Source organism: Zootoca vivipara, chromosome 2, assembly GCF_965207765.1.
Source record: "Zootoca vivipara chromosome 2, rZooViv2.hap1.1, whole genome shotgun sequence".
NCBI lineage: Eukaryota > Metazoa > Chordata > Lepidosauria > Squamata > Lacertidae > Zootoca > Zootoca vivipara.
The window spans coordinates 41,642,191-41,667,712 of record NC_142584.1 but is presented as its reverse complement, the minus strand read 5'-3'; the positions used below and the strand labels follow the sequence as shown (position 1 = coordinate 41,667,712).

The 25,522-nt window shown below is 41.7% G+C and overlaps 2 protein-coding genes across 6 annotated transcripts; one reads left to right on the top strand and one right to left on the bottom strand.

Moving 5' to 3' along the window:
* Nucleotides 1–5,813: 5,813 nt before the first annotated feature.
* On the bottom strand, nt 5,814–9,955 carry PTTG1 (PTTG1 regulator of sister chromatid separation, securin). Of its 3 annotated transcripts, none has more exons than XM_035107987.3 (7): nt 9,849–9,955; nt 9,591–9,624; nt 8,637–8,748; nt 7,804–7,973; nt 7,020–7,110; nt 6,203–6,352; nt 5,814–5,962 (listed from the first exon to the last, which is right to left on the bottom strand). In XM_035107987.3, the coding sequence occupies exons 1-7, from the start codon at nt 9,929–9,931 to the stop codon at nt 5,889–5,891; spliced, it is 714 nt and encodes a 237-aa protein (XP_034963878.2). In that variant the 5' UTR covers nt 9,932–9,955; the 3' UTR covers nt 5,814–5,888. The 3 variants fall into 3 exon arrangements, with proteins under 3 accessions (XP_034963878.2, XP_088517866.1, XP_034963879.1); XM_088661740.1 differs by having other exon boundaries at nt 9,767–9,879; XM_035107988.3 differs by having other exon boundaries at nt 9,810–9,879.
* Nucleotides 9,956–10,009: 54 nt separating this feature from the next.
* Nucleotides 10,010–24,032, top strand: SLU7 (spliceosome associated SLU7). 3 transcript variants are annotated; one of them, XM_035104938.3, is made up of 16 exons: nt 10,010–10,231; nt 12,438–12,611; nt 13,716–13,869; nt 14,218–14,298; nt 14,490–14,654; nt 15,299–15,367; nt 15,797–15,844; nt 16,516–16,647; nt 16,964–17,061; nt 18,413–18,480; nt 19,335–19,474; nt 20,527–20,688; nt 21,576–21,680; nt 21,793–21,864; nt 22,662–22,772; nt 23,277–24,032. In XM_035104938.3, the coding sequence occupies exons 2-16, from the start codon at nt 12,448–12,450 to the stop codon at nt 23,454–23,456; spliced, it is 1,749 nt and encodes a 582-aa protein (XP_034960829.1). In that variant the 5' UTR covers nt 10,010–10,231; nt 12,438–12,447; the 3' UTR covers nt 23,457–24,032. The 3 variants fall into 3 exon arrangements, with proteins under 3 accessions (XP_034960829.1, XP_034960830.1, XP_034960828.1); XM_035104939.3 differs by having other exon boundaries at nt 10,017–10,076; XM_035104937.3 differs by lacking the exon at nt 10,010–10,231 and adding an exon at nt 11,103–11,153.
* Nucleotides 24,033–25,522: the final 1,490 nt, after the last annotated feature.

The following is a 25,522-nucleotide window of genomic DNA, read 5'->3' as shown; positions in this document are numbered from 1 at the left end:
TATACCGGTAACATAATTTGAAATTCAGACACTATTCAATGAGTTCAGATTTGGAGTAATCAGTTAGCAAATTACAGTGACCTTGAAATGGCATCATGACAGTCAGTACAGAATAAGTCCTTGTTACAAAGGTATGCGGTTTTTGTAAAAGGCAATGCAATTGGGAAATTTTAAAAAACATATCGGGACTGCAAGCTCAGGCTCAAGCCCATAATCTATTACAGGCGTCCCCAAACTGCGGCCCTCCAGATGTTTTGGCCTACAACTCCCATGATCCCTAGCTAACAGGACCAGTGGTCGGGGAAGATGGGAATTGTAGTCCAAAACATCTGGAGGGCCGAAGTTTGGGGATGCCTGATCTATTACAATACCTGATACCTTCAAGTCCATAGCAAACCAGCATAATGTTGCAGAGCAAATCCCCTATCTCCTAGCCACACTTTATTTAACTTCTGTACTATACTGTATAAGGGATGCAGGTGGCGCTGTGAGTTAAACCACCCAGTGATGGGCAACCTTTTGAGCTTGGTGTGTCAAAATTCACCAAAAAACCGAGCATAACTCGGGTGGTGTGTCACTTTGAGGGAAAAAACATAATTTCGCGATATTTATAGTTTAAATAACAAAAATGTATCATTGTAATATATAACTGTTTTTAATAAACCAAAAACTAATTATTTAACCTAACCTAACCAAAAAACCCCTTATTTATCACAAAGTGCCCAGAGTTGTTGAGCTTTTTGGGGGGAGCTGCTGACCAAAGTTTTGGAGGTTTTTTGGGGGGAGTGCAAAAGTTGCTTTGCTTTTGGGGGGGTGTCCCAAAAGCTGCTTTGCTTGGGGGGGGGAGAGAACAGAAATAAATGACGAATAATACCTTCGCTGGAACTAACACACAGCACCGACATAGTCTGCCAAAACGCCAAAAAAACCAGCACAGATCGAGTTAAAAAATGAACGCTGTTACATCCAATCATAGTCTGCCAAAGCGCCAGAAAAAACAGCACAGAAAGGGTTAAAAACCAATCTCTGGCTACCAGCAACAACAACAACAACAACAACAACAAAGGATCCGGGTTTTAACAGCGGAAACAAGCTGTAGCGTGAGGAGGAGCGTGAGAACAAATGGGGGGGAAACAACAGCAGCAGCACGAATGGGCCGATGGGCGCGTGCCACCAGTAAGGGCTCTGCGTGTCACGTCTGACACGCGTGTCATAGGTTCGCCATCACTAACCTAGGACTTGCCAATCAGAAGGTCAGTGGTTCGAATCCCCACGACGGGGTGAGCTCCCGCTGCTCAGTCCCGGCTCCTGCCAACCTAGCAGTTCGAAAGCACGTCAAAGTGCAAGTAGATAAATAGGTACCGCTACAGCGGGAAGGTAAACAGTGTTTCCGTGTGCTGCTCTGGTTCGCCAGAAGCGGCTTAGTCATACTGGCCACATGACCTGGAAGCTGTACGCCGGCTCCCTCGGCCAATAATGCGAGATGAGCACCGCAACCCCAGAGTCGGTCACGGCTGGACCTAATGGTCAGGGGTCCCTTTAGTATACTGCATGTATCCACATATCATTAACCCAAGCACTGAAACAAGTCAGCATACTTTTAAAAGCCTTTGCACCTGCAGTTAAAAACATGTGGGTCAAAAGCAGTCATTAATACTGAGCATTCTTGCCATATTTTTTGCTATTAAGGTGACAGATTCAGGCTGTAATGCTACGCATGCCGACCTACCAAGGAGATCCCCCCCCCCAGATAAACAGATGTACTTTGTCATCATGTTATAAACTGTCACGGCAATAATTACCTGTTTGGCTCTCTTCTAGAACCTAGAGATGAAACCTATAGAAAATTGTGGTTTAACTACTTTGGATGAGAAGTTTCAGGTATCTTCGCTAGATATCAGAATATGCTTTGGGGAAATGCACGAGGGTTTTTAGGGGGAAAATGAATTCACTCTAGCACATTATTGCCAGCTGGCTGCACAGCTTAAAAGTTTATTACCTAGATCACGTTAAGTACATTCAATTATGGTGCACATTTCTGAATAACAGAAGTTATAAAAGAGTGTGTGACCTTGACTATTTGATAAGCTTTGCAGAAGATTTGGATGTGTGCATGAGCCCTCAACCCAGGTGCAATGGGGATGCCCTCCAACTGTATGATTATAGGGGTCAAGCAATCAGATTGAGGTTTCTTAAAGGGGGTTATACCTTTACCCCCTTTATTTACATCAGGGGTCCCCAAACTAAGGCCCGGGGGCCGGATGCAGCCCAATCACCTTCTAAATCCGGCCCGCAGATGGTCCGGGAATCAGCATGTTTTCACATGAGTAGAATGTGTTCTTTTATTTAAAATGCATCTCTGGCTTATTTGTGGGGCATAGGAATTCGTCCATATTATTTTTCAAAATATAGTCTGGCCCCCCACAAGGTCTGAGGGACAGTGGACCGGCCCCCTGCTGAAAACGTTTGCTGACCCCTGATTTACATAAAGATTCTCCTCCATTGTCAACTATATCATTTGTGCCAGATTCAGCCAAGCACCTGTTGGCATTTCATGTTCATTTATTTGATTTCTTACCCACTTATATTTCCTTATATTTCCTGGAGTTCTGGAAACTAGCCGTCCCGTTCTGTACCACATACATGCCATTATTACTCCTGTCCCAAAGAAACTAAACCCACACTAGCTACAACCTATGGCTATAAACCATGTTACATAAAACAATGTTAAAAAGTATAGCCTCTCCTTTCAGGCAGGAGACAGAACTACTGCAGCTAGAAGTGGATTTCCATTCTCATTGACTCCATCATTTATATTCTCCCACAGGAGTCACAAATTAAGAATGCTCAGTACAAACATATTCATGAACAGCTGCTTTAGTATATATCTGTATGGGCTGTTCAGGTAGATAACACTTTAACAGAACAGGGGAATCTAAGTCATGTTTGTACTACTAGTCAAGGTTGATAATCTGCATTCACTGTTACAAGCAGGGTAGATAAATGTATTTGAAACTATCCTTTGCTGTGATTCCTAGACCTGCTCCCTGCTTTGCAGGCCCAGGCCCCTGACTGACTCCCACTACAAAAGTTGCTACTATTGCAATGAACAGAGACTACCTGTGTTTCTACGAAAATAAGACACCATCTTATATTTATTTTTCCTCAAAAAAACACTCTGGCTTATTTTCAGGGGATGTCTTATTTTTTCCTCCTTCTCCAGCATTGCTGCTGCGCCTATTACTATGTCTTATTTTCAGGGTATGGCTTATATTCCTTGAATGCTTAAAAATCCTGCTACGGCTTATTTTATGGCTACGTCTTATTTTTGGAGAAACAGGGTATCTTACCTGCAGGACCAGCTGCCTAGAGACTACTGATGTGGGCGTTTACTTTCTGTTGGGGTCAAGACTGAATTTTGGAGGTGATTAATTTTTGTTATTAGTATTGTTTCTGTATCTTTATTGTTAGACTTTGCTATGATCATTTTTTGAATTATTTGAGGATAGTTCAATTTTTTGGTATATTTATTGAGATGTTTTCATTTATTGTTTATGACCACTTAAATTTTGTTATATCTACATCTGCACAGACAGCATGGTTTAACTACAGAAAGGGGGCATACAAATAAACAATGACATTAACTTATCCCATTTTCACAATACTGTACATACTTTTGATCACCATCAGAAACAGGCAGAACTGGGGTGCTTGTTTTACTCCCTGGTGTTATCTCTCTAAATGAAACCAGTGACCTCAAGTTTTCAGTACAGACAAGGAGAATACCCCCTGTACAACCCAACTCAGCTAAGATTAACTTCATCCCATTAGCATTAAAAACACAAAGTCCTTTGAAATATGTGGTACATCAAGATAGCCACACGATGGTACTGTGTAGCTGTCAGAGAAGCTACTGAAACCATTTGTAAAACAGATTGCAGCTTGCTGTAAAAAATAATAACAGTGACCTGAATTGTGAATGCTGGGAATGCTTGCTCCAATTCTGCCTTCTGTGTATACTTCATTTGACATCTTGGACAGCCACATATTCACAAAGTGAGATACCTAAGGAATGCTAAACCAGCAGTAGGAAACCTGGGGCCCTCCAGACATTGGGCTCAGTTTGTCGTCAGCTCAGCCAGCACAGCCTACAATCAGAAATGCTAGCTTTGGTCTAGCAATATCCAAAAGGCCATCTCTAATACTCCTATGATAGCACTTCCATGCAAATAAATGAGCCAATACTTTAAAAAGCTTTACATATTTAGGCAGAATCTTCCTCCACCCCAACCTAAGGTGGGAGAGGGGAAGGACAACAAAGCAGACGAGAAATAAGCCTGGTGCAGAAACCTACCCATGCTTACTAGGAAGACCTATGGATTAAAATAGAGCTTACTTACAAGTAGACCCAGGATTGTAACTGTTGGAAGTTCATTCCCCGAGTTTGCATTCATGGGATTGTTGTCTTATCACATGGTGGTGTATGTTATCATTCCAGAGTGGGGCGTGACGAAGACAGGATGTTTGTGTTACTGCGTTTCCTGAAGTGGGACTATTGTCCTTTGTTCTTTCTCTTTGTTGTCTGATGCTAGAGAGGGTCATGCTGCGGTGCTCCGTGTGTGTTTATATGTAAATAAACGTAGATCAGCCAAATGCAGGGTTGCTGACGTCTGTTACACAATTGCGCGAACTCTGCGGATCCATAAGTGTGCTGATGTCAGTTGGCATCAGTCGCTGTGATTTTCAGGCTGAAGAAAGCTTTTGAAGCTCCCGGTCAACCAGGAGGGAGAGAACATGCCAGTCGGGCATGTCTCTCTGCCAGGGTCCTACTTGTTAGAGATCCCAACAGTAACTTGATACGCTAATACAGCCTTTCTCAACCTTGGATCCCAAGATGATGTTAGACTACAACCTCCTCTCATCTCTAGCTAGCAGGACCAGTGGTGAGATGGTGGGAATTATAGGCCAACATTTGAGGAACAAAGGTTCAGAAAGACAGCCCTAAAATTTTCAGCCCAATGTTAACCGGAGTTGATTCAAGTGCCAAGTACTTTCCTGAAACTAGCTTTCACTTAATATGCTACAAAGGTTTTTCGACTGTCAATCCTTATTTTAAAAAAGAGAAATCTTCTTCATCATTTCAATGGGTTGTTGAAGGAAGGTCAAATTGCTATGCTTGAAAACTTTCCTGGCTGAAATCTCCAGATGACAAGTGGTTAATTATTTAAACAGACATTTCCCAGGAGATGCTGGTTATGCTGGTCTATGCCCCTGCCTGAATGGAGATAAGTTTGGTGTTGGAAGGCTTTTGTAAAATCAAGGTAGGCAGATCCAAAATTGCTTTTGCTTGACATAGCACCTGAGCACCTGTCAAATCACAGAAGTGGCGTGTACATGATTCGGTCATTCTACAGTAGCCAACATCAACGCTCCTTTAGAACGAAGTCTAGGCCACACTACTGATCAGAATTGCAAGTCCTGACTCATTGCCAGCCTCCTTCCAGTCTGGGTACAGCACCATGTCTGAACTTCAGAGTTGTCCATTTCACTTAACTGGACTACCAAACTCAGATTCACAGATCCACATTCAGGTGAGCAAAAGGCATGAAGCAGACATAGCAACAAGCCACCAGATGACTGAAGCTGCAAGACCAACCATGTTTACGAGCCTCCTTCACAACCCTATTTGTCATTTTCTCCTTTTGTCAAGGAGAGCAATCTGGAGTCCTAATCTTAACTGCATTGACTAGCTTTGCCCAACCTTCTGGTTTCTGGCAAGTTTTACTTAGTTTTGTTAAAAAGTCATCTTGCGATTTTAATCCAAGTCCTTTATTATGAAAATTAACACAACTTATTCAGAATTCAACTTAAAAAGAGATGTTTACATATTATAAGGGAGGGGGAAGATCAATTATTATTTCATCCAAAGTAGCCAGGAAGTCTTGAGTGGACTGCAGGGTATCTGAAAGATTTAAAAAGCCAGTTAACATCAAGTCAGATACATTTGAATTTTAATATTTCCATTTCTAATGTTCATGGTTACATTTCTAATCTCCATTTTTGTCAAGTGCCCAGTTTACCCTAGTCACCCAAATGTTAGGCAGTTGTTGCTCTGTTCCAACCAAGTATTGCCCCTTACAATGTAGCATTACGGCTACTCACTTTGCTGGATGCAAATCACTTTTCTTTTCTTTTTACTTACCATAGCCCCAGGAAATGGAAGGCTCTTTTGCAGGTACAGAGATTGTGCTTGCAAATCTGTCAGAGGCATTTTCAAATACCATCAGAGGAACTCCAGTCAGGGGCATGTGGCTCAGCCTGTGCTCCTCGGGAACTTCAAAACTCTCAAAGTCTGTTCAGAAAGAACAACAGTGGTTAGCACTGCCCCTGAGCATCACTCTCCATTACCTGTTAGAGGAATGGGGCAGTGACATAATTCACTCAGCTAGCAGGGTTTACACCGGTACTGAGCATAGCTGCCAAGTTTTCCCTTTTCTCGCGAGGAAGCCTATTCAGCATAAGGGAAAATCCCAGTAAAAAAGGGATAACTTGGCAGCTATGGTACTGAGTAGCACACCAAGAGCATAAATAAAATACATAAGACTGATTTTTTATTCACATTTCCTCAGCTTATTTATCGGTTATGCCTGGCAACTTCTAGAACAGTAATCCTGCAACTTACATGTATTTAATGTGTGAGCATTCAGTTTAACATGCTTGGCTAATAATAATAATAATAGGATAGGCATCTGGGGTGGGGGGAGTCTTTGGCAATCCCACCTGCCACTGAACCCAATACATTTTGACTTTACACAATTTTGCCTTTAGGTGCGATCCCCAGAACATAACCCCAGCATGCGTTGCAGCTTACGGTATAGAAGTTCAGTTAACAAGACATACAGCAACCTGTGACACTCCAAGCAGAACCACCTCCTGCTTCATATCTCTGCAATGATTATCAACCAATAAATCACCCCCACTATGCCAAGGAAACCCAAATAATCCTTGGCAGGCATTACCTAAAGGATCGTAGCAAAATAGGTTCTCCTTTTCTGGATAGTCTTCAGTAACCATGCTGCTGCTTTCAACTCTGTTTGCGGTTTCAGTAGCCTTAAATGAGGATAACCAGAAAAAGTGGTTACAACAAAGTCTTACAACAGCCAGACTAGAGATTTCTCCAGTTAATATGCTGAATCTTTGCTTCCCACTGGTGGAACATGGACCACAGCTTGGGAATCCCCAAAATCATGTTTATTACAATACCATGACTTCTTGTTCCCAACTCCTTAATCAAGGACGAATTAGAAAACAGGCTCCCTCCCCATTTCTTCCCTTTCCCAGAGCCTTCCCTTATCTTCATTTAGAAATCCCCTTTCAGGTGCCACCCTGGTTTTTGTTGTTCTTGTTGTGACCAACAGATTTTCCAGTGTTCTTAGCTTTGATCATCCTTGTGAATGCATTCGTCCTTCATGAGCTAAAGAGAAAGCTGGTCTCTATGTACACACAACTCTCTTTTTCCTGCTATGTGCCAGTCATCCCCCTATTTCATACCCACCAATGTACTACTTTTCTGGAAGAAAAGTTTTACACAAGATGAAAACTTCAGAGGCTAGTTTAAGGTGAGCTGATCATTATCACTTACTGAAATGTTGACAGATTGGCACACATCTATGATCTTTTCTATTCAGCTTGCCTAAGCTGCAGCTCTGATTGTTTTGCTTATATCTGGGACAGTTCTCCAGCCTAGGAGTCATTCTGTTTTGAGAATCTAATGCAGTCCTAAGGAGTATTATCTCTACTGACCTTTTTCATAGAAGACTTGTTTCCTTTTGGGAAGTTACTCTTTGTTGTTGTTAAAGGCCTATTCAAATTTCCTAGAACCTTCCTGATAGACTGGGCTGCTGCTGGATTTACATTAGCTGTCCTTCCAACAAGTGGAGTCTTGGGGCAAGACCTTTCAGCAAAACTCTTTGCTGTGGAAGAAAATCAAGTCAGCCAACATGCTTGAGACCCAAAGTACCAAAACTTCTTCATTCAAGGCCACCACAGACAAAACAAGCCAGAACATACGTTTATCATGTCATATGAACCCAAGTTTGTTGTTTGTCTCTTTCCAAACAAGCCAAGAGCAGTAATCCAAGATTTGTTCTTAGCTTATAACTCTTGGTTCATTTGGAGATAAACAAGTGCAGGTTCAGGTGACATGACAAACCAGGCCCTGGTTGGTTTCATCCAAAGTGCAGCAGGAATGCCCCAGGAAATTCTAAGCATGCTGCTTGTTCACATTAATCCATGGTTTAAACATGGGTTAATGTGACAGGCAAGACAAGCAAATCAAGCCAGTGCAGCTAAGAATACTCCATGAGGCAGAATAAAGGAGAAGCCAGCTAGTTCTCATTTTTTCTTCCTCCTGGCCTCCTGTCCTTCCACAAAGACTTCATCATCCAGTACCTCTAAGCTGAGCTGACTTGTTATCATTGCTGCCTCCAAAACAGGAGGAGAAAGCTATAAAAAGTTGATATTAAGCATTCTGAATTATTAATTCAAGTTCATCAGCATCTTTAATGGAACTTTGGTTTAAAATAGGTATTTCCATTCATTTATACCAGTTTAAATTCACATGAATACAAACTTACATGGTGCAGATACCAATTGCATCCGACTCTTAGAAGAAGCAAGCGTGCCAATTTCACCATTCTCTTTTTCTATATAAATTTGTGTTGCCATCACTTTGACATCCAAGGATTGCTAGAATAGATATATACATTATTATTTTGTGTTTTCTTGCATGCTTGGCCTTTTGTCATCATTATAGGAGTCCAAGTATGTATCACTAGTAGTACCTAAATCACTTTGGGAAACTCCTCCAGAACTTTCTGGAGCAAAGGCGGTGACTGGTTTAATGCATTTCTTTTAAGTGTTTGTCTTGACTAGGTACAATGCACTGGTATGTGCAGATAACTGTTAAACACTAGACAGAACTCAAAATGCAAACAAAAACTACTCACTAAAGCAGTTTAGAAAAATACGTGGTGGTGGTGACAAAGTCTTTTTTTAATTAAAAAAGCACTTTTAAAAAGTGTATATTTACAGAGGACATTCTGAAGTTAAGAACAACAGTGAACTATTGCTGCCTACTCAGAAGTAGTTCAGTTGGTCTTATTCTCAGATAAAGGCTTAAAAGAATTGCACCCTAAAATTACAGGTTTTGACACATATACCAAAGCAATACTTTCCATGTTACCACATACCCTTGAGTACCAGTGTTAAAAGCCAGACATTAGCATTAGAGCAGTGTAACCCAAAAAGTAACAGCAAAAAGGGAGGGGAACCCTACAAAGTGTATTCCCATCCACATTGCTCTCCATCACTTTAATGCAGTCTCACTAACTTGCCTGACCATGCGCAGGAGTACTCAGCAATAAGGCACACAGAACTCCAGGACACCTACTGACTGCCCATCTTAAGTACAGTCAGGACAGGAGGAGTCTTAGATTGCCCTAGACCGGATTGCTTTAACTAGTATTTCTAACTCTTTTTTTAAAAAAAAGCAAACCCAAAAAGCCAGCTTCTCTTTTAGCATTACTTACCTGTCTATAGAATGGACCAAACGAAACAAAGAACCTGACAGCAATAAGAAAAAAATTATTTTAGTCCAAGCAAAAAAGATACAGAATTTTAGAAAAGCGGCACAACTTGTTAATAAACCTAACACCAGCACATTTGAATTACAATCGATAAGGACGAGACATTAGGAAGCAATGACCAAAAAAAGGAAACAAAATTTTAGGACAAACAAGCTTTTAAACCTCGCATCCACCCATTGCCAAATAATTGACAACACGCACACCAAAAGCGGCACACCAACTGCAACCCAACGAGCTCTGCTTTCCGCACGGGTCACTTTTAAATCATGATTCTCCTTCCCCATTGGTCGTTATTCCCCGCGTGAGCCGCTGTTGATTGCTACCTCGGTAAACCAATGGCGGAGGAGAGAAGGCGGGGTTTCACGCGTTTCCGGGTCGTTAAAGAAACCAAGAGGAGGCAAAGGGACGGCAGATGAAGCTTTTTTGAAGGTGCATGAAGGTGTATTTCTTACGGGAGCAGTGCACAGTGGGAGTTCATTCCCAGCTACGTATGCGTAGGATCAGACTGCAAAGCCCTAAAGTCACCCTTGCTCGCTGCACTCTGCGGAGTAAGACAGGAGGTCCTGGAGTGCAGCACTTTCGGGGTATAAATAATAAATTGTTGTTGTTGTTACAATACTATTGTTATTGTTGTTACAATACTATTGTTACTGTTGTTACAATACTGTTGTTGTTGTTGTTGGAGTATAGGAGGCAGCCATGTCGATCTGCTGCAACAAAAACAAAGAGGGTAAAGAAAATAAAAAAATCCTTCCAGTAGCACCTTAGAGACCAACTAAGTTTGTCATTGGTATGAGCTTTCATGTGCATGTACTTCTTCAGATACCTGAAATATCTGAAGAAGTGTGCATGCACACGAAAGCTCATAGCAATGACAAACTTATTTTGTCTCTAAGGTGGTACTGGGAGGAAATTTTTTATTTTGTTTCGACTACGTCAGAGCAACACGACTACCTTACTTTGAAAGAGCTAGTCCTAATCTTATTCCGGAGTCTCATTGTACTCAGCGGGATTTACTCCCAAGTAGCCGTATAAAGATTGATGCTAGCCACATTGATTAAGGCATAAGAGTCCCACCTAGTGCAGGGATGCTCATGTGGGAGTCTACAGTCACTGCAGCAGTCCTATCCAGGACGACTGCTTTGCTCCAGTGGGGTTTCCTCCTGCTGCCCTTACTAGACTGCAGCCTTTAGCTACTCCACAGGAGGTTGCCGGACCAAAACCCCTCGTGGACTGGGGGCTCTAATTAAGACGCGCACCGAAAACAAAGCGCCCTGGAGTCTTAGTGGGACTTAACCCCGAGTAAATGCACGTGGGGATCGGGCTGCCTTGGTAGGCCCGGGCGGGGGACACCGAGAGTCCTTTGGAATCGGTGCACCTTTAAGAGAAAAGCGGATGGAGCGGCGCGCTGCATTGTGGGAAGCGGAAGCAAAGCGGAAGTGAGGCCTGCTTTTTGCTGCGAAGCCTGTGGCGTAGAAACGGCGGCGGTCGGGGCTGGCAGCTTCGGTAAGGCTGCATTTTGTGGCTGTCCTGCGAGTGTTACCCGGCGTAGGAGACTTTACTTCCCCCATAGGACAGCAGAGGCCGGTTCCAATTTCCTGAAAGTTGTGTTTGTTTATATTGTGTCTCCCTGGCGTTTAAAATCCCGGGAGCCTCCGTGGTGGCTGCTGTTCCTCCTCTTTCCTTTGGGTTTCGTTACATTCTGTGTTTTCACACAGAGGAGTAAACAAAGGCTCGCTAGGCCTCTCCTCGGGACCACCTCTGGAGGTTTATTTGGTTTACTTGTTTCAGCTACGTATTTGTCGCGGGAAACACAAGAGGATCGTAAAAATGACTTTTTGTGCTCCTTTTCGGCTCCTTGAAATCCTTGTGGTTGGGGGAGGGGGTGTCAAAGCTGGGGCCGACCGTATAGTGAGCTCCTGCTCTAGCCTACCACCCTCCTCCCCCACTTACAGCACCTCTCTGTTAAACGCACAATTCCAGTTGTCATGCCGATTGATCAGTACATTAACTGTTCTTGAAATTATTTGTTGGCTTCCAGTTGCTTAGATCAGATAGATGTTCTTTTGCTATGATGGCTAAGCAGGTCGTAGTTGAGGTGTTCTCATTAAACTGTTACTAATGAGAGGGAGGGGAACCCACATAAACATATGTACTGCTGTGACTAATAATGCTGACTCGTTGAGAATGGTTCATAAAGATATAAACATTGGTGGCTACATCCTGCTAGAGGAGTCTTCTAGGGATCTATGCAGCCACAGAAGGAGTGGAGAAAATAGCTGGGAGGCTTATAACTCCCAAAGCATCAGCTAGCTAGCTTTTGGTTTCATGTTCACCTAATTTATAGGAGGTGGTAATTTATAGGAGGCAGCTTATTTAACAGTCACATTGGTGGGGTTTGAAGAGGTATTATATAATCTGTCTTGATTTAGGATTGGTGTTAAGCAGAGTGCGGTTATGATATGACACTATCTCTGCATGTTAGGATTTTTTAATCATTTCTTGGATTCATGAAGAGCTTGTGCATTTTCCCACTAATCCCAGCTGCTTCTCTTTCTGTTATCATCTCTCAGAGAGAGAATGGTGTTATATTTCATATGATAGCTACTTTTTCTGATGGCTGTGGCCTGGCTCCAAACACTACAAGAACACCAGTGAAGGTGCAATGGGAGAATTAATACATGCAAAATACTGATTATGGTTAACATTTTGAGATTGTTCATAAGGACATGTATTGAAACAGTGTTTGATCTATTTCTGTGGCTGATAAACCTGCATTCTTCTTTGTAGGTAAAAGATCATGGAATCTGGTAGTATGGAAACGATAGCTACTAACCCTCCTGGAGGGTCAAATGGCTTAGAAGAGCCTAAGAAGATGACCAGGGAGGACTGGAGGAAGAAAAAGGAATTGGAAGAACAGAGAAAACTGGGCAATGCGCCAGCAGAAGTAGATGAAGAGGGAAAGTAAGTCTAGTGTATCCCTTCATATCTGCTAGCAGTTCCCTTGTATTTCCTTCAAACTTGCACTTGTTTTATGACTTTCTGTTGTTTTATTTTTTTGAAGTTAGGAGGTATGTACCTTAAAGGAATTTCTTTCATCTTGCTTGATAGTTTTGGAATTTCTATAGCCAATGGGTAATGAAATGAATGAACTGAAATGTATGGTTTATTCCTGCCTTCAGCCTGCCTAGTCTTTTCCTAACCTTTCCAGAGTGGGGCTTCAGCCTGCCTAGTCTTTTCCTAACCTTTCCAGAGTGGGGCTTCAGCCTGCCTAGTCTTTTCCTAACCTTTCCAGAGTGGGGCAGGCAATTGGAAGGGATTGAAATCTTGAAATGTGAGGTTTTTTGAAAAAAAATTAAGCAAAAAGGAAGGGCCAAAGCTCAGTGCTCAGAATATCAATCTGGGAGGGGAAAAGACTCACATTTCCTATATAACATGGTGTCCTTTCACAGTATTGTTAAGACAATCGAACATGGTTTTGACCCTTGATTGACTCATGGACCCTTATGGAGAGACACTTTGATTGCCTTTATCAGAACATCTAAAACCTACTACGATCTGCCGCTATTTTCTCTCTTTTCTGCATAGATGCTAAGCTCTGTTTTCCTTGTATGGGAATGTTTTGTTACTTGAAATTAACAATCTATTTTTTAAAGTATTTTTAAAAGCATTGAATTGGGGATTCTGTTGTCGTCCCTTCTGTGGAATGAGTCTATGTACTTGGAGGCAAGACTCAATCGAGTTCAGCTGGGTGTCAGGTTCCATGATAGAGATAAGGCAGCATATACCGTAAATGTCAGAACATAATAAAATAATAATAATGAAATGATCCTAACTGTTTCCACTTAGAAGTCTCCTTGATCTCTATCTTAACATGGGAACCCTTACTGACTTAAGGTCCATCTTACCCGGTCACAAAGCATTCGCTACATTATTTTGTGGATATCTGTAACATTTACTTGTTCAACAATGCTATCATAACACAACCATATTTATTCAGAAGTTATTCCCAGTATGTTCAATGGGGCTTACTCCCACTTCAATGTGTGTTTTTTCTGTTTATTACAGAGACATCAACCCTCATATTCCTCAGTACATTTCCTCAGTCCCATGGTATATAGATCCTTCAAAAAGGCCTACACTAAAGCATCAGAGACCTCAGCCAGAGAAGCAACAAGAATTTACATTTCTAGGGGAATGGTATAAGCGAGGAGTCAAAGAGGTAGGTCACCATGATGGGAATGCTAGCACTCTAGAATGTGAATAAATCCTAAATCAGTTTGCTGTCCTTTATTTCTTAATACTGGCATTCAAAAGATTGAGTTCAGTGATAGTTTGTCATCTTTCTGAGTATCAGATGTTGTGGGATAGTTTTACACTAGTTGACTTGCAGGGGTACACTTCAAGCTAAGGATCAAGTTCTCTGCAATTATCATTAGATAATTAATTGTATTGTAGATCTGTTTCTTTTGCAGTCAAATGGGGCCAACTATATTCTGATCGAGGCTGAGCAAAGGGAAGTAGGTGTGCTGTTATAGGAAGTTTTCATTTGTTTTTGTTTTTTGTTCAGAATTCTCATGCAACCAAGTACCGCAAAGGAGCATGTGAGAACTGTGGTGCCCTTACACACAAGAAGAAAGATTGCTTAGAGGTAAGCATTATTATTATTATTATTATTATTACATGAAATTGGATAAAATTAACTGTGAATCTTGCTAACATCCTGAAAAATTAATTTCCCCAAGCTCTCTGTTACAAAAAACAATGAATAATAATGTGGCCACTTCCTTTTCTGAAGAGCAGGAACAATGCAAAGGTTGTGATCTATTTCCTTCCCTGCAGAGACCTAGAAAGGTTGGAGCCAAATTCACAGGAACCAACATTGCAGCAGATGAGCACATGCAACCACAGCTGATGTTTGACTATGATGGAAAAAGAGACCGTTGGAATGGCTATAATCCAGAGGAGCATATGAAGATTGTAGAAGAATACGCCAAGGTTGATTTAGTAAGTAGGGTGGTGTGTTTTTTTTCCTTTAAAAAGATTCTGACAGTCTCTTGGGAAGTCGTGGCATATATCAATGTTAAAATAGGTCACTTTTTTATCTGGAGTAGAATTAATTTACACACTAACTTAGAAACAGCACCAGTAGAAATGTTTAAGGTAAGGTGCATGAAAAGCTGTGTTTTACTCAGCCAGACCATTGAACCAAGAGTGACTTTCGAACAATGCATTTTGTCCAGTGCTGCTGTTTCGCTCATGCAGCATACTTCAGCTTGTGCAAGATAATGTCCACTTCCTCTTCTTCCTGCAGACCACCGTGGATCTTCAAAATCTCTCCAAATTGTTGGGGGGCTCTCTTGAACAGATTTTGGGGGTACACAAGGGGAGGAGGGGAAGAGGAAGTTCTGTTTGGTATGCAGAACACCACTCACACAGCAGTGGATAAATCTCACTTGTCTAGTGAAATATGCCCTCTGGTGAGAAGAACTTCTGCTTGCTAAGGATTAGTAAGTGGATTGTTCATACTGAATTTTAGTACCAAACTAGACAGATTTTAATTAAACAAAATGGTTGTTTGCATGATGAATGAAGTGGTTGTGGAAACTTTCAGTCCAATGTGAGAAGTAATCCTGCTTTCATTTTAACAGGCTAAACGCTCACTAAAAGTGCAGAAGCTCCAGGAGGAGCTGGCTTCAGGAAGGCTGACAGAGCAAGTGGTAAGTGAACTGGAAACCTTACTACCCTGATGTTTTACCAGGGATGTGTGTCCCCCTTTCTCACATGTCACCTCTGCTATTAAAGTTAAAGGTATAGAATGCTGCTGAGGGCACAAATAAGTATTAGATCGGGCTTAAGGTAGATTTAAGCTACAGCCTTTGCTATGAACAAACCAATAGGAGTGTTTACTCATTTGGGCGTGCCCTTCATTTTGCAGAAGATGCTGAATTTCTTCACTAGGTGGCAGTATAAACCCTACTTTTAATATTAAAGCTTCTTTTGAACGGGGAGGAAACCAGAGCCATTTCAGGCTATTTTCTTTCAGCTTCCTCAATAAAGTTAATTTCAGTCTTGCACTTTTTAAAAACTGTTTTGAAATTTAAAATGGAGCTTGTATACTGTGCTAATGCTACCTTTCCTTGCTGCAGAACTCCCCGCGACATAGATGGGGAGAAGATGAACCAAATTCACATACGGTAAAAAAAAAAATTCAAGAAACCTCACAAGTTACAGGAGAGAGAGAATTGTTTTTTCACAGAAAAGGGCTTGGTATATTATGAGGTGGGCAACGGGGTCCTGCTAAAGGACCAATCTAGAACTGAGCCTACCTCTGTGGGCCATTTTGATAGGTGCTTGGAACCACCCGCCTGTAAATCACCCGCCATCATATATTATGGACAAGAAACTATGACTGTTACAAGGGAAAGGGAAAAATTGGGGGGGGGTAGGTCACCTCTTTTCCCACCCCAACCAGGGGCCTCTGATAATCAGCATCACTTTATGAAAATAAGGGAGGGTTTTTTAAAGCCTTTTTGCAGAGAGACAACAAAATTAATCAGCTGCTCTTTCAGCTCTCTGTGCTGCTTGAATTACTTGGACCAGCTAGAGGGATGTTTTGCATCTATTTCTGGATCTAAGTGACCTGTCCTGCAAGGATGACATAGCCTTCAGCAAATCTAACCTCACTTAGATCCTAATAAATTAAAACATATATAACTCTTATAAAATTATTTTTTAATTTACAGAGCACTAATAAAATTGTGTGGAATTTTTAAGTAGTTTAAAGGCCTTCACATTTTAGATTAATTGTGCAAATGAGTTCTATACCTACTACTCTATTGAATAATACATCTTACTATGTTTTAAGGAAAGAGATCATAACAGTGAAGATGAAGATGAAGACAAATATGCAGATGACATTGATATGCCTGGACAGAATTTTGACTCCAAAAGGCGTATTACAGTCCGAAACCTGCGTATTCGGGAGGATATCGCTAAAGTAAGCAGATTCACATTAAGCCTTGTCATTGCATAGCTGCTGTCTGTGTTTTACTGGTGGATTAAAAAAGTACACAACATTCTTCTTGCCTTCATCAAGCTTTATTAAGTAATATATGCAACCAATAGTCTCTTTTAAATTTCTCATCCTTAACTGAAAATTAATTGCTTAGTGACATTAAAAAATCCATTTAACTTAAAATAAAATGAGGATTTGATTAGCTGCATAGACATGTTGGCATTAAAAGATCTTCAAGTGATGGTTGACTCTGTTACCTGCACTGAAGCTTCAAGTCTGTATTCTCGTGTCTTTTCAGTATTTGCGGAATCTTGATCCCAATTCTGCATACTATGATCCCAAAACCAGAGCAATGAGAGAAAATCCATATGCCAATGCCGGAAAGAATCCAGATGAGTAAGTTTGAAATTAACTTGCTTGGATTTCAAACATTAATATTTGGGTACCAGTGAACCTGTACATGACAGTGGAAGTTGTGAGAAAAGCTTTCATTAGTACTAATTTGATACTGTGGTTTTTTGGGGTGGCATCCAAAACCATGTGAGTGGACCTCACTTTTCCCTATCCGCCAGAGGTCTCCCAAACCAGGTTTTAGGGCATGCAAGGGTGGGGGAATCTGTTCTACCAACAATATCCATTCCACTGGTGAAGAAACACTGTTGGATTTCACCCATGGAAAGAAATTTGATCTGACATCTCCATCACCCCATATCATTTGGTTGAAATTAATTATTCTGTTGAAGAATGTTTAGTCCCCCTTTATTTAGTAGAATAGCTAAATGCTGCACAGACATTCACATATCCTGCCTGAGCTCTGCGAGTGCCGCTTTCTCCCGATTGAAGTGCAGAGTGTTTGAGGACCAGGACATTCGCAGGGAAACCAAAATGCTTGTTTACAAAGCTATTGTACTACCAACCTTACTATATGCTTGTGAAACATGGCAAGTGCCATTGAGCGTATGGGGGGGACTGATACCCCAAAGCTTTTATCTCTTTCTTCCAAGCTTTACTTTGTGCTGGAGTAAGGAGTAAATAAAAATTATCTGAGTCTCTCATATTGTTTGTTACCGTAGCCAAGCTTGAGATGAGATCATGCTTTCCTTTCAAGCCTTCTGTATATAGCCAGAGGGTTCAGTGAGAGACATGGTTTTCTCTTTTGAGTTGCAGTTTGGGAAAAGTAAAAGAGCTGAAATCTCGTGTGGTCTTTTTTATCCACAGCAAGGCTGGTGAGATACCCCTGCCTCTAAGACCCACAGCACACTTGGGAGGACTTTCATGGGAATGGGAGAGGGTTGGTGGTGAGCATAAATAGAGGCTGGCTTGTAAGTCACTGACAAATGTGGGCCCCAGATGCTGTGTAAGAAAGCTCTGTTGCAGGAGGGTAGCAGTAAATTTCTTTCTTGAGTGTGGTTTTAATCTGAAAGTTGTTTCTCATATTGCATTTTGATAATGGATGATTGCTCTGACTACAAGCATATTGCCTGAAAAGTTGGTGCATGCAGTTGAGTCTCCTCAGAGACACAAGAAGCAGGCTGGATTTTACAGGTCTATGGCAGAGTTCCTCACTTAAGTTGCTTTTAGGGGGGGTGCTGGGTCTTGTGTTGCTTATTGAAGCACATCTTTGCAAACATGGGAATGGCTTCTTTCAATGAAAGTGTCCTAACAAAGAAGAAAGAACTCATATTGTAATGTAAAACCACTCATACTTCCTGTGCATCCTGGTTACATACAAGGTCTTCCCTTCCAGGGTCAGTTACGCAGGTGACAACTTCGTTCGTTACACAGGGGCTACCATTTCTATGGCACAAACTCAGCGTAAGTACTGAATCTGCCAGACAGATGTTTTCTTCAGTTGTACCATCTACTACTACTTAATGAAAATGCTTTTGGCAACAGAAGGAACTATTCTCAGTTTAATCTTCAGGGGAGTTTCAACTTTGGGCATTTGGGTGCTCAAATAGAGGGGAAAGGTCCTTATTCAGAGGAACACACACACACACCCAAAAAATAATAGAGAAATATTGGGTTTTTTCAATGTTCCCCCTTGCATACCTCCCCTTGCCCTCAAAAAAAGAAAACTGTGCTAAGAGGTTTGTTTGTGCCTCCATACTAACAAAGGAACACTGGCTGCAGAGAAAATCATGCAGTTGTGAGTTCTCTTAGGCTTCTGAGGCCAGGAATTAGGCTGAAAGGAAGTAGCTGTTTGTTCACTCACTTCCCTTCAGCATGGGGTATAAAATGTGGGGGGGGGGGGGTTTGCAGTGATCCAGGTTTCCTCCAAGCCCAGTGTCCCCTTCGTATCCTTAGATAATTCTCCAAGGCAGTTCTCTTTCCTCTGCCCCTTGGAAACCATGAATCCTCTGCTCAAAGCAAGTAGGTTCCAGGCCAGCTTGAGCAGATGAACAGTGATGCTGTGAGCTCTTCTTGAAGCTGGATCAGTAGAGCCAAACCTAGAGAGATTCATGGCAGCTGTTCCTAGAACTGGCTCTGTGAAGCTGAGAATTATTCATGGGAGTAGAAGGGAAGAGTAAAAACATAGAGAACCTTACCTTTGCCTTGTCTCCCTTTACCCCCACTTCCCCAAAAATTACTTGATTCCTATTGAGAGCAAAACCAGCTTATGCCCAAATATTTATTGCAAACATTCTCTCTCCTTAATTCCTTTAAAGTGTTTGCCTGGGAAGCTTATGAAAAAGGCTCTGAAGTTCATCTTCAGGCAGATCCTACAAAACTTGAACTCTTGTACAAGTCCTTCAAAGTGAAAAAAGAAGACTTCAAGGAGGAGCAGAAAGAAAGCATCCTGGAGAAGGTAAATCAGCCTCATATATAAGCACCAGACTAGTAGCTGTAGGCAACCAGGGATTTTTGCATGCAGCAAGCAAGATTTACTGAATTACGTATTTTGAACAGAACTGTGTGCCGTGTAATCAGACTTTGAACTGCTATTTGTAAGGTTTTATAAATAAAAAAAACCCTTCATTTAAGTCCCTTAAAAGAATCCAACACAAGGAGTAAATAGGTTCACAAACCAATCTGATTTTTGAGGTGGAAATGGATTTATAGTCTAAACTTGCTGTGCATTTGCTTTAAAAAATTACCGCTAGAAATTTATGCAGTTTTTCTTGTGTTGGTGTGTTCTGTTCTACTGAAGAGAAATTTGAAAATGCTTTCAATACACATGCACATGAACTCTTTAAAAGAGCACAGTAGACAAGCGACATACAATTGATGCACAACCGCCAACATGCGGGTCATTTTAGACCTGGAAAATGACAGGACGGGGGCAGGACGGGCTTCTGTGTGCTCCACTGACCAGAAACACAACCCCATGCAAATCGGGTTGCCTGTATATAAGGATAGCGTAGTGCAGGGGTCCCCAGACTTACCCGGCTTTGGGCCGGAGGGCAGGGGAGTGCGCGCCCGTGCGCATGCGCACACACACTTACTGGCGCGGTGGCGCGCTTCCAGGTCGGGAAAATCGCCGAAAATCGTTTGTGCGCATGCGTATGGGCCTCCCCCCGACCCGGAAGTGCACCGGAAATGACCTCTTCTGGGTCGGGAGAGGCCCATACGCATGCGCACAAACGATTTTCGGCTATTTTTTCCGATGTGGAAGTGCGCCGCCACGCTGCGCGCCGTAAGAGCGGACGGAGGCAGCGGGCGGCGGGGGTCGTCGCGGGCTGGATTGGGAGGCCAATTGGGCCGCATCTGGCCCGCGGACCATAGTTTGGGGACCCCTGGCATAGTGGCTTACAGCTGTTTCCTGCAATATCCAGAGAGGATTGATTAGTAAAATACTGTATAGTTAAACTGTAGATAATCCTTTGCTAAAGATTTTTTCCAAACTTTATTTCTTAACAGTATGGAGGACAAGAACATCTGGATGCCCCACCGCCTGAGTTGCTGCTTGCTCAGACGGAAGATTATGTGGAATATTCTAGACATGGAACAGTTATTAAAGGCCAAGAGAAGGCTGTTACTCGTTCTAAATATGAGGAAGATGTAACTATCAACAATCACACAGTAAGTAGCCAAGAACAGGAAACCGTTACTAAAGATAAGGCTACACTTTATGTTTTTGAATAAGGGTTCTGCTGCTCAGAATTATTCTGAGCTGTGCTCCCCTTCAGCTGCAAGCAGCCACATTCTGGCCTGCATGCAGTTCATAGGTACGAGTTGAGTTCTCCTGTGCTTACATGGTCGCTTCGTCACTGTAAAACAGTTGATTTTAAAAGTTACTTATTACTGTACAATGATTCCTTTGCAAGGAGAAGCAATAAAAGCTGCCTTCCCTCCTCCTGCCATTGGGATGTCTCCTCAGGATTAAAATCTTATTGGTGGCAGAAAGAACCTTCCTTTAACATAGGGCGACATCTAGATCCAGCCCCATCATTTCACTTTGCAAATATTTGACTTGGAAACTTTAAAAACCAGTCTTCAAAATCTGCAGATACTGTACATCTGTTCAGGGTGCAGTTCAGCAAAAATGAAGCACTTGTATGTCCCATTTTGGCAGCAGAATTATGCATATATTCAGAAACTCAGTCAAGTAAACTAAAACATCAAAAGGGCTGAACTTTTGATTGCCCCAGATGTTGCAACCTTTGCTCATAGGGCAGTTGCTCCAACCCTTAGTCCAGCAGCCTTTCCTCACAGTGGCCAACTAGATGCCTCTGGGAAGCCAACAAGCAGGATCTGAGTACAACAAATCTTTCGTAGACTGAATATTTGACTTTAATAGAAGTTTAATAAATCCTCTAAGTAGATTTCATGCTTTCGGGGAAAGTAATATTTCTCAAAAGCTTAGTTGTATCCTGAACAACATTTATATAATTCTATAAGTTATATCAGCACAAGCAATGGTGGTAAAAGTAACTGATTTTACTTTTCTTTTTATTCCCCCCCTGCAGTGCATTTGGGGTTCCTATTGGAAAGAAGGCAAATGGGGATATAAATGCTGCTACTCATTTGTAAAGTATTCGTATTGCACAGGAGAAGCTGGAAGAGAAATTGCTGTAAGAACTGGCCTAAGAAATAAATTTTCCACTTATAAGTTTTTAAAAAAACAAGCTAATACTTGTTTCTCCTGTTGATTTTTATTTTCTCTCCTAATTATTCTCTCTACAGAACGCTGATGAGGAATTGCCCATTGAAGTGCCAGAGGAAGAGTTCATGACCAAACAAAGAACTCTAGTGGAGGTAGGTTGCCTTTTTCTCCTACCTGCTTCCCTTTACAAAAGAAAAGAAAAGAAAAGAAAACCCTATTGGTGTGTCAAGGGGAAGAGAGATATTTTTAGTTTGTAGAGCAGGAATAGGGAACTGGATCCAGCCAGCAGGCCAGATCTCCATGCCCACTGCAGGTCACCTGCCATCACTAGGTGAAGTTGTTTTTCTTTGCAGACGAACTTGAACTCAAGTCAGGCTGTAAAGAAAGGTCGCTGTAGCCAATACCAGCAGGGGTTGTAGTCAGTGCCAATCAGCTAAGTGACGCTGATTAAAACCTCTGCTTTTGGCAGGAATCAGTTGTGCTTGGGAGCTCGGATCGGGAGTTCTTTAATGACACAGTGGAGCTTGTATTTGGCATCAATTTTTAAAGGTGCCAAGTGCAAGTCCTGCTTAGCGAGAAACAATTGGCAGCGCCCTTTAAGGCTCCCAATCGTTGCTTTGCAGCTGTGTCCTTACTTGCTCCACACCTGATGTTACATATGTCTGGTGTGCAGCAGATGGATGTGGTTTAAGGAAAACTGCCCCATGGGCCCAATTAGAACCCCTGCCAGGCCTAATTTGGCTTGTGGGCCAGAAGTTCCCCACAACTGATATAGAAGAATAGTTCTCTTTAACTGCAAGATCAGCCTAGTGGTTATTCAAAATAAGAAAGTACAGCCCATGTAACATTTCATCCTTCAAAGTCTTAAACATTCCCTAGGTTCGTTTACTACAAGGTATTATACATGGGGCTGCCTCTCAATACTATTGCTCTTTCCCAACCTTTGCAGATGCATCAGGAAAAACAAAAAGAGGAGAAGAAGAAAAAGAAGAAAAAGCACAAGAAGAGTACAGGTTCTGATAGTGAAGAAGATAGAAAGAAACAGGAAAAATTAAAGAAGGTATGCTTGAAATAAGAATCATCTGCCAGCTGCATTTTTCTTGTTTATTAGTAATTTTCAAACCAATGGATTCCTTTTGTTAGCAGATGTAAAGTTTTGAATACAACTTGGTGACTTTTTAGTCATACACTTTTGGGTGAATACTTATGATGGTGTTTAGACCAGTAGCCAGCAAGTGAAATCCCATGGGCTAAACCAGGCATCCCCAAACTGTGGCCCTACAGATGTTTTGGCCTACAACTCCCATGATCCCTAGCTAACAGGACCAGTGGTCAGGGATGATGGGAATTGTAGACCAAAACATCTGGAGGGCCGAAGTTTGGGGGTGCCTGGGCTAAACCTACATTATGCCACATGATCACCATAATGCTGAAGACAATTTCTCTTTTCCATCTCCATCCCTGCCTATCATTTAATTAAACCTCACTCCCTGTATTGGATCTTGCTGGCTTCTGTAAACTAATATTGTCACACAGTTATGGATTGTGTTTTGTTTTCCTTTAGGCACTGAATGCTGAAGAAGCCCGTCTCCTTCACGTGAAAGAAATAATGCAATTAGATGAGAGAAAGAGGCCATATAACAGCATGTACGAAAGTCGAGAACCAACAGAGGAGGAAATGGAAGCTTATCGAATGAAGCGCCAGCGGCCAGATGATCCTATGGCCTCGTTTCTGGGGCAGTAACTTTTATGAAAGAACTTGCAAGCCCACAGGAGTTGGGTGCTGTTTTTAATATTTGATCACCAAGTAGAACACCTGCCAGTTTTCTGTATTGTATTGTATTGTGTATGTGTATATAAATATGACATATAAATATGGCAATGTTTCAACTGAAAAAAGAGAGTGTACAGTTTACATCTTGTGTTTCCTTTGTAAATGCAAATGTTTTGTCAGCCATAACCTGCTGGTTGTAGTTATGATGCCCAGTAGGTTTATTAATTCAAAACAGCAACGTTCTTCTCACTCAGAATGTGTCATATGTCCAAACAAAAAATAGCAGGAGTCACTATTTCTGCTGTTTGAAGGGAACTTTCCACTTGGCAAATACACAGTTGTAACCTACCTTTATGTACAAATTAACTCAGTACTGTTGAAGGGGGGATATTCTACTCTTGTGAAACCATTCTTCTGGTTAAAAGCTCAGACAGCTTCTCAGCAGAACTGGATGAGATTTCCAAATATCTCGTGTGTCTCTTAGGCACAATTCTGCCTCTTGCAGTTCTGTTCCTTTTATTAAAACGTGAATTTATTTAGTTAAAATTGCCTTGCCCGTTGTGCTCCAGTGAAGCTTGCTAAAATTTTGCAATGTCAAAATGAGACTGCAAGCTTTAAAAAGCAGTTTCTGTCTGTTTATTCTATCTATGAAACAAGTGCCAGTAGAAGGCTCACATTGCCTAAAGTACGTTTTAGTACGTTTAGTACGTTGTAATACGTACTAAATAGGTCACAGTATAGTTTGCCTTCTCTCGTAATTCTATGATTTTATATATGCACTGCACAACATCTTGGTGCATAGTGTTATCTGCAAAAGTGAATGAGCACTAGGTAGAAATTGTGAGCCAAGCCTCTTCAAATGTTGGACTCCACAACCTGAGTTCTTTTGATAGGCTTGGTTGATACTTCTTTTAGATCCTGGTATTGCTGCTTTTCGTTTACTTGATGTCTGGGGAAAAAATTTCTTTAAAAAGCTTTTGGCTGTACTAATAGACAATCTCAACAGGATAGCTAAAATCTATCCTGATGAAAGCAAATGTACTCTAAGCTTAGCATTTTGTTTTTCTAATAGAAATGGTTTATAGTATATTCTCTCTAGGGATGTTGCATAAACACTCCCAGACTTCACAAGAGGGATGGGCCAGCATAATATGTACAGTTTTCCAGTAACTAACAAATATAGCCTTGATTTTTTGGACATTGGAGCAAAGGGGACTTTGCGAAGGCGGCAGTTGAATCACACAAAAGAGGTGGAAACGTTATGCCCAGGATCAGAAAGGAGCAATTCAACACATGCACCCTTTGCATCATCTGCACAAAGCAGTTGCTGGTACCTGGATAAATGGCATCACCAGTCTAAGGTGGGAGAGGGTGCAACTGCAACCAGGTTGCAGAAACTACGAAGACGTATGCATGCATGTGCAAAAACCAAGGGGTGGGACGATGTCATTTGCATTCACCATTAGAACTTAAAACACAAGCAACATAAAAAGCAGACAAGATCGCATGTGTGGATGGTACATGGAGTTCAATCCATTAATTACAGAAGGAAGTTTATGTGCCCAAGGGACATAAACTTCCTTTACCAAAGAATGCATCTTATGCCATTACCTTGCATACTATTTCCAGACTGGTAGGTCAAATTTAAAGATGTGAGCACAGCACAACTTTTAAAAGCAGCAGCACCTTTTATATACTGGGCTTCTTGCATTCTGCAGAAGTGTGTGCACGCCAGTCTATTTCATATATCTTTGCAAATTGGGCTAGTACTGGGAACTTTTGTGTTTGTTATTATCTTGCATCTGAATTGAAATCAGTGTCTGTGTGCACTGAAGTACCATAAGCCTTTCTTTCCCCCCCCCCCCAGCTTGATCGCTGAGATCATCAGGAAGAGCACCGTTCGTTGTATCCTGTGTTAACAAAGCCCAGCTTACCTCAGCTAAAGTCATGCATTTGGTGTCACTGGTCCCATGCATCAGGCTTTTTTACTTTCAGGAGTCCCTTGGAAATGTTTTTACACTGACGGCCTTTGCAAC

What these genes read in the sequence shown, in the direction of transcription:
- PTTG1 (XM_035107987.3), bottom strand. Translation starts at nt 9,931, where the DNA reads ATGGGGAAGGAGAATCATGATTTAAAAGTGACCCGTGCGGAAAGCAGA. An exon ending in TTGGTCCATTCTATAGACAG is followed by an intron (nt 8,749 to 9,590) that starts GTAAGTAATGCT and finishes TATCTATTCTAG; the next exon opens with CAATCCTTGGATGTCAAAGT. An exon ending in ACAAGTCTTCTATGAAAAAG is followed by an intron (nt 7,111 to 7,803) that starts GTCAGTAGAGAT and finishes TCCTCATTTAAG; the next exon opens with GCTACTGAAACCGCAAACAG.
- SLU7 (XM_035104938.3), top strand. Translation starts at nt 12,448, where the DNA reads ATGGAATCTGGTAGTATGGAAACGATAGCTACTAACCCTCCTGGAGGG. An exon ending in ATAAGCGAGGAGTCAAAGAG is followed by an intron (nt 13,870 to 14,217) that starts GTAGGTCACCAT and finishes TTTTTTGTTCAG; the next exon opens with AATTCTCATGCAACCAAGTA. An exon ending in ATGAACCAAATTCACATACG is followed by an intron (nt 15,845 to 16,515) that starts GTAAAAAAAAAA and finishes CTATGTTTTAAG; the next exon opens with GAAAGAGATCATAACAGTGA.